At 38.2% G+C, this 8,509-nt stretch overlaps 1 protein-coding gene across 1 annotated transcript; it reads right to left on the bottom strand.

Moving 5' to 3' along the window:
• Nucleotides 1–1,308: 1,308 nt before the first annotated feature.
• LOC311303317 (serine/threonine-protein kinase pim-2-like) lies at nucleotides 1,309–8,226 on the bottom strand (the record flags this gene model as incomplete). Its single annotated transcript, XM_084429744.1, has 15 exons — nucleotides 1,309–1,979; nucleotides 2,082–2,230; nucleotides 2,718–2,889; nucleotides 3,024–3,283; nucleotides 3,461–3,822; nucleotides 3,971–4,148; nucleotides 4,264–4,374; nucleotides 4,895–5,133; nucleotides 5,242–5,474; nucleotides 6,183–6,362; nucleotides 6,470–6,848; nucleotides 7,350–7,400; nucleotides 7,553–7,647; nucleotides 7,834–7,951; nucleotides 8,221–8,226. The coding sequence occupies 7 exons, from the start codon at nucleotides 8,224–8,226 to the stop codon at nucleotides 5,344–5,346; spliced, it is 960 nt and encodes a 319-aa protein (XP_084285870.1). The 3' UTR covers nucleotides 1,309–1,979; nucleotides 2,082–2,230; nucleotides 2,718–2,889; nucleotides 3,024–3,283; nucleotides 3,461–3,822; nucleotides 3,971–4,148; nucleotides 4,264–4,374; nucleotides 4,895–5,133; nucleotides 5,242–5,343.
• Between the last annotated feature and the right edge of the window lie 283 nt (nucleotides 8,227–8,509).

The following is an 8,509-nucleotide window of genomic DNA, read 5'->3' as shown; positions in this document are numbered from 1 at the left end:
TCCAGAAAGTGCCATTTAATGGCCCATACCCTTGGACCCCCCTATGGAGAGCCACCAAACATAGCCTTGACTCAGAGGAATTAATGCTCAGTGCCCTGCTTTATAGGCTAAGATGTATGTCTTTTGGGATGGGAGGAAACTTGGATCCCCAAATGAATAACACATTAATGAGAAAATTAAATCTAGGAACTTCTTGCTGTGAAGTGACAGTGCTAAACACTGAGCCACCATGCAATCTATACAATAGAATCAAACCTAGTATCTAACTAAATTTGAAATAGCTTAAATTGAGCGTATTGTACTTTATGAGTTATTCACCTGAAAAAATGTCTTACATATATATATATATATATATATATATATATTTTTTTTTTTTTTTTTTTTTTTTTTTCAAGGTGCAAAGAGTGTCTTCCTGATGAGTGGTTCTGTGGGGACTGTGATATAGTTAGTGCGTCACAAAAAACAGCCACTCCACAACAGGGAATGCCTGATTAATGGGTTTTTTGAAGCCATTCCTCCAACCTCATTAAAGGGGAAGGTGGATATTACACCCATGAGCAAGGTATGTTCCCACGAAATCCCTAATTTTGCTGGATGTGTCTGCAGCCAGTTAACGTTACAGATAATCTAAATGAATGGTTTTCTTTCTTTTTGCCATGCAGCTTACATTTTGTCACTGTGAAGGTGCCAGACTGCTGCGAAGGCACAAACTTCACTGTGTTACCAGGCAAACCAGTGATTTAATATGGAGATATTGATTAATCGATTAGCATGTTCCGTCATCATAACTCAATAACTCACTGTAGATGTTCATGTGGGTATTGCTGTAAGATGCCTACAGAGCCAGAGAACATATGCTGCATGGAAGTAGAACACGTATAACTGAATTAACTTACGGTTATAATTGATCTCGTTTTCATAACACGTATTCATGTTACGAAATTTGTGGCAATAAAGGTGAAAAGACGGATGCGACAGCTTGAGCAGAGCAGACTCCCAGTTGTATGAGTGAGCATCCTGGATTGGAGCCTGTTTGTTTAAACTCTTCAGAATGCATACAACATTTATCGAGCCGACTATGGAACCTTACGTCTACGTGGGATTGACCAGTACGTGTCGATGAACAGTGTTTTTAAATGTTATGTCAAGTTTTTATATTTTATTAAAGTTTGAAAATTTTAATGCAGGGCTATATAATATAATAATATATTTACATCTACAATCAACCTACACATATTGACTGCACAAAAGTAAAAACTTACCTATATTCTGAATTGCAATCATGAACTTGACAACACATACGGCAGAACAAACTTAATATTTATTAATATCACAATACACTCTGCAAATACAAGAAAATGATTTCACAATTTGTATAAATAATTAGTGGAAGGATCTTACTTTATTCTTGTAATTAAATAAACATTGCAGATTCTACAAAACCAATACATACTGTAAACAAACTAGTGAATATTTGACATTGTATATACAATAGTAAGAAATAACTTCAGGAGTCTTAGATAGTGCTTGTCAACAGCTCTATAGAATTATAAGAAAGCACAAAATGAAGCATAGGCTGTGCAATAAAAAAAACAAAAAGACATTGCTGAAAAATAAAAAGTACTATCTGTACATTGACCATGTGCCTGTGTTTTAGTCGTTACAGGTTTCTGGCATATCGCTCCTTTGTGAGCTGGTGCTGGGGTTTCCTTGGCCGTCGGGTATGTGTCGTGATTCCAGCCTGTATGGTGATGAGGGTTCGCCGTGAGTTTCCAGATGATCAGGGCAGATATGTTGGTTTCCTACAAGCTGATGATTGAATCTGGACACCATGGTGGAGATGACCTCCTCCTTGTCTGGCCGCTCATACTCCGCACAAAGGTCTGGTGGTATGGGTATCTGAAGTACCTCATCCATGTATGGAGCAGGTTCCACAAAAACATGCTCAAATATTAGGTCCTGCAGGTCATCTAGGTACTCTGTGCAATAAAACAAAATTTACCCTAACTTTCAGGAAAACTTGCAATAACACTGTTAATTTATATTTCATTTTATAAAATAAAAAAATTGAAGTTACTTACTGAATGTTGGTGGTGTCTTCACTTGTTTGATCGTGCATTGTCCTTTCCTGGCCTTTGGAAAGTTCACTTTGAATAGTGGATGTCCTGTTGATGATGTTGCTTGTGCACGACCAGCATTTTCATTGTAATGAAATGCAGCGAGGTATAGTCTGCAAGTGCACAGACACAATTCAGGAAAATAGCCTATAGTGATGTAAAGTTCATACCTGTCAAGTATCCCGTTTTGGCCGGGAAAGTCCCGTATTTTACCCTTCTTTCCCGCCGTCCTCCCGTATTAGTATTTTCCCGTAAATCTCCCGGTTTTTAACCTGCGTTATTAAAAAAAAAAAAAAAGGCTACCCCGGCCCGGGCGGAGTAAAAAAAAACAACAAAAAAAACATTCCTAATCTGAGTCTGTCAGTAGCCTCGCGATAACTGCCACCTGCAGTAGCCTACTACAGGTACTGTAGGTGGCAGTTGTCACGAGGTCAGTGTGTGAGGTCAGATGATGAGTGACAAGGTGACAACCCTATGGTGACAACGCGGGGAAAAACAGAAGAAAAAAAAAATTTCCGGTGGGCGCCGGAAAATTTCCCTTATTTCCAAATCCAAAACTTGACAGGTATGGTAAAGTTATTTTAACAGCAGTTCAATTACCTGCAGAACATTCCAAGAAATGGGAACACCACATTTTTTGGGGCAAACCATAGAATGACACTATGAAATGACTCCAAAGATGAAGTCTGGTGATGTGGACTTAGTTTGGTGATGTCCTTCAAAATCCGCGTGTTTGTCATCACTTTCTCCAGCTTGTAGAATGCCTGAGTTCCTATGAGAAATGATACAAAAACTGCATTAATTGCAACTAATAACTTTAATTTGAGGTTATTTACACTTCGACTAACAGTCCCTTTTGTTTTCTTTTTTTTTATGTCGTGTTGTATAAAAATAACATTTGTTTACAGTATCATACTGGCAACAAGCCACTTGTTTCTGTCTCTGCTTCCCTTTAGAGGATGTAGACGAGCAGGAAAGTTTGGATCCTCATGAGTGTGTACGTTTCCTGACATGGTTCAGAATCGATTTCCATTTGGCCACTCTTTCTGGTCCAGTGGTTGAAGATGATGCAGTCCAGTAAATGTGGTTTTTAATGCTTCTCTGCCATTTCCGTAATTTTTCACAGTCTTTCATCTTGGAAATGTTTTCATGTTTCCTCGCAATCCCTGTAAATAAAAATATAGACAAGCATTTTACTGCTGAGAGTAAATACAGTGATGTTCACAGTTTGCCAGTACTAAATATTTGTGATATGCCTATAAACTGTCACAATTTCTTAATTTTCATATTATAACCTTATAAATCTATGTTATTGAATTTGTACGATTTATAATGAATAAAACCTTTTTCGATGTGCCACACATCATAAAACTGGTTGATGTTACGTTCTCTGAGGTACTTTTGTATATGTGGGTGGCGGTCAGTTACAATAGACTCCAGAGTAACACCACGAGCTTCCAACAGGGCAAGGCTCCTCTGTAATCCTTCTTTTTCATGTGGTAGCTTCCTCCCACTTCGTTACTCTGAAATAGACAAGTAGGGAACGAAACAACCATCTTTGACAAACCAGAAGTTTTAAACTTCTCAAAATGTAATTTTTTTAAATACTGATATTTCTTCTCTCCCACCTGAACCAGCTGTGTGTCCACAACGGTGTTGGTCTGAAGGTCCATCAATGTATAGCTTCCAAACTTTGCAGAGTGGCCTTTGAAAGTAATATTACACAAAGCATTATTACCACAAGTGCATTGAATTCAGTTAGATACTACCTATATAACTACCATGCATGTTATGCTTCATGATCCGGAAAATACCCAAGCATCCATGCATCCTTCTTATTTACAACTATGTACCTGGTGAGTCAGCCCTCATGTCACCTCCAACGATCACCCTTTCCCTTTCACTCAGGCGATCTAGCGTCTCATTTTACCAGCGTGTCCACTTGTGCACTATAGCTGGCTCAACGTACAATCGGGAATGGCGCCGAAAGGTGTCATACTTGAAAAGTTGCAGATTCATTGTAGAGCATATCTGGTGACAGAAAAAGCGGCCAAGATTATGTAGCACATTATTAGTTTTAAATAATAAATTTTACCATGGTAAAGTGTTAATAAAAACTTGTTAATGTACTTGATATTTCATTTACCTTTTCGAATTTGTAGAACGAAGCCCCACAAAGATATACTGCAGTAGAAACATGGAGGTTCCCAGCTGGAGTACTGCCTAGAACCGGCTGACTGTTCCATTTGCGTGAATACTGACAGTTTTAGAATAGAATAGAATAGAATAGAATCGGGCATTTATATAGCGCTTTCATATGTACTACTGTACACCCAAAGCGCTTTACAATCATGTCAGGGGATCTCTCCTCAACCACCACCAGTGTGCAGCAGATGGGTTTTGCAGATTTGTTCAACTCGTATAAAATGTTGTATTTTCATAAATTTTATAAAATTATGTATTTTCTGGTTTTATGAATGGGACAAGATGCTTGAGCACTAAGAAACAAAAACTCGTATTGGTTAACAAATATTAAATACAAAAGTAACAAAATATTATAATAATAAAAATAATAAAATTCTGAACCAGGGGTGTTAAACTCAGTTCCAGAAGGGTCAACAGGCATACTTGATCTTTTGTAATGAGCCTTAGAGAGTTGATTAGCTGCCTCAGGTGTGTTTAATAATGATTAGAGGTAAACTCTGCAGTGCTGTGGCCAACAAGGAACTCAGTTTTACACCCCTGTTCTAAAACAAATGCACAGTTTTGAAACTTACGACATGTCTGCTGTCTCCGTTAAAGTTGTGTCCGTCTCTGCTGGATCAAATGTATAATCTTGCTCTTCAGGTGCTACTACAGATGATGTGTCCATTAGGGTTTCTTCGTCATCCTCTTCCTCCAGTTCCACACGAGGTCTCTTTGATGGCCACTTTATAGGTGTAGAGGTCCTTAAATGTTAAACCAGCTGCTGGTGACAAACTGTCAATGTCCGAAAATGTATCTGTCGTCTGGACACCTGTAATATACAAAGTAGTTGTGTGTTACTGTTATGTGACACTTATTGTGTAACAAGACTAGTTATAGGTCCTCTGTATAAGCAGTATCATGTAATACATAAACATACCTGAACATGAAACGTCTGCATTGATAACCGAGTACCAACAGACTTGGTCAGCGGTTTTGCGTCTGTCTGGCAAGCAACATCTCTGGGTAAAATAGAGAGAGGCTACGTTGGATTATTACATCCAGCCACGCAACACCTACAACGCTTGGGAGACATTCTCGTCAGTGCAGTGATTGCGGATGTGATGCCCGGAGAAGAATCTGTGGAAGCAGTTCTCCAGGAACTGGAGCGGCCTGAGGATGGAACATTTCAGACATCAAAAACTGTTTTTGTTTTATTAATTTTTTTATAATATTAATTATCAATGTTAGCGATCACATCAAATTGTTACTTTGGTTTCACTTTATTTTGGTCCCTTTAAGACATTCTATAAATCTACAAGTAACACTGCACCTGCATGTCTACTAACTCTCATTAGAGTATTAGTAGAGTATTAGTAGACTGTTAGTTATAACAGTTACTTATAGTCAGTAGAGTGTCTATATAAATGAAGGTGTTCTGACTATACCAATAACAATACAATGAACACAAATTTGAAAATCTCACTACAAATAATCCAGAATTTAAGACAAAAGATAATAATCCTACTCTGCTTGTTACACTTCCTCACACCTGAAACTGATCGAGTGAATCTCCTCAGCTTCTCCGATCAAACCATTGATGTTGTACGATCAAACCATTGATGTTGTAACATCTGCTCTAAGCTGGGGCGTTTAGTTGGATCACGGGCTAGACACTGTCTAATCAGATCCCTGCAGTCTGTACACATATTAATAAGGAGAGAGCTGGTTAGTCATGACCATGTGACCTGGCATACGTTGGCTCGCTATACGTTGAACTACAGTATATATAAAAATTCTGACACACTACAACCTTTAACTTTCTGTACAAATCGTTTGCTTTATGTGTGTTTATCAATGTTATCATCATTATTCACTCACATTTGGATAAGTTGGGGTTCTGAAATGTAACTTTGGCTTGTGTGATTTCCGTTCTATTAAGAAAAGGAGGACATGTGTTCGACAACACGTACAGCAACACTCCTAGGGACCAGACATTTGCTGGGACGGCGTGGAATCGAGGTTCTGTAAAGACTTCAGGTGGGCAGAATTCAGGAACTCCTGTAAGAAAGACATTTGCACATTGTTGAGCTTTTTTTTTTTTTTAGCATCACCAAATAATTAGTACGTCACTACCTTAAGTTTTCCACACTCCCAAAAATGCTCACCCCTGTATATTTTGCTCTCGTAGCCTTCACTACTAAATAGCTGACCGCAGCCAAAGTCTATTAGCTTGAGATCTATCGTGTCTTTCTTAAACAGGAAATTCTGCGCATGAATGTCATTATGGAAAACACCACGATGGATGCAGTGTTGTACTGCCCGCACAGCCTGTCTCATGACGACCCGTGAGAACAAGTCACTCCAAGGTTGACGAGTGATTGAGTCCAGCAAGCTCTCGCAGGGCTCCGGATACTCCATAACCAGAGTGAATGATCTAGGATGTTCAAACCACTCGTACAGTTGTATGACGAAGGGGCTTATGGGTTCTCGCTTCATCAGCAGCAGCAGCGCCACTTCGGTAACGAGAGGTTCGGGATTCCCAGGCTAGAGAGAAGAAGCAGACAGAAGGTTAGCTGGGTAAAAATCTGAAGAAAACATCATTTTGAAATGTACTATTCTTTGATCTTTTTAGATGCGTTCAAAAGAGCCTTTTCAGCTCAAAGTTATTTGGTGTATTTTGGTAAATTTGTATTCATTGTAATGTTATTGTTATAGTCAGATCACCTTCTTTTATATAGCGCTTGATACTATATAATAATGGTAAATCATTATTTCTCCAACATTATTCTTCTTTCTTACACTATTATCTTGTTTTCCACTAAAAAATAAGGCTTGTTTTTACAGAATATAAAAATTATTTCCCCCATTATAATATTAATTTCTTGACCAGCGCTGACATTTAAAAAAAATAAAACAATGGATCTAGGAACAGACACTCTACTGATTTGTTGATCACACTTATACCTAATGCTTCCTATGGGTGTATTAACTACAGTAATCTGCACTTAAACAACTCGATACACATTCAGGTTTTGGCCAACTTACAATATTAAGATAGCGATCATTGTCAATCTTGCGTATCCGCTTGATGGCAACCTGCACAAAAAAAAAAAAAGACCCAGTTTCAATAAAAGTAACAGTATTAAAGCACCTGGCCTTGAACTAAGTATTAAACCATCTGTAAATTGTTTTAAATGTGTTTTGATGCATGCAAGAGCAAAATGTTTGTACAATTCAGTAAGATTTACCTTTTTGCCATCAAATTTGCGTGTCCCCAGGAACACCCTGCCAAATCCTCCGGATCCAATTAGCTTTTCCACGTTATAGAGAGACTCAAAGGACTCTGAAAAACAAACAGAAAAATATGAGACGATTATTAGCTTGCTAGACCCATTGTTTTATTTACAAAATATCAGTTCTGGTCGAGCAACAGTAAATCGGACATGTTAAAACCTTGACTCAGTTATGCATGAAATAGCAAAATCTCTCTCTGTAGACTTTGCACTGCCCAGCCTTATTTCAGTCTCACCTGTTGAGCTCTTGTTTACTGGAGAAGCCTCTACGGCACCCTGAGCAGTCCGGCCAGTTGATGTCTCTGTTGGCTCGACAGGAACTTGACCCGGCAGCGGAGGACACAGGCTGTAAGGCTGTCAGACCTAGACAAACCCTGGCATACCCCAGGGAGTGACCAAGCTAAAGATGACGAGATGTCCGGAAAAGAATCTGTGGAGACAATTCTCCAGGATCTGGAGCGGCCTGAGGATGGAACATTTCAGACATCAAAAACGTTTTTTGTTTTAATTTATTTTTTATAATATTAAATATCAATGTTAGCGATCACATCAAATTGTTACTTTGGTTTCACTTTATTTTGGTCCCTTTAAGACATTCTATAAATCTATAAGTAACACTGCACCTGCATGTTTACTAACTCTCATTAGAGTATTAGTAGACTGGTAAGGGTTAGAATAAGTTGACATGTAGTTGAAAAGTTACTTATAGTCAGTAGAGTGTCTGTTCCTAGATCCATTGTTTTATTTTAAAAATGTCAGCGCTGGTTAAGAAATTGATATTATAATGGGGGAAATAATTTTAATGTTCTGTAAAAACAAGCCTTATTTTGAGTGGAAAACAAGTTCTACTTGTTTAAGTAATACTGTTTAAAATAATGTTGGAGAAATAATGATTTACCATTATTTGGCTTG

The sequence above is a fragment of the Rutilus rutilus genome (assembly GCF_951802725.1).
Source record: "Rutilus rutilus genome assembly, chromosome: 14".
In the NCBI taxonomy this organism is placed as follows: Eukaryota; Metazoa; Chordata; class Actinopteri; order Cypriniformes; family Leuciscidae; genus Rutilus; species Rutilus rutilus.
This window is presented reverse-complemented; position numbering and strand designations above follow the sequence as displayed.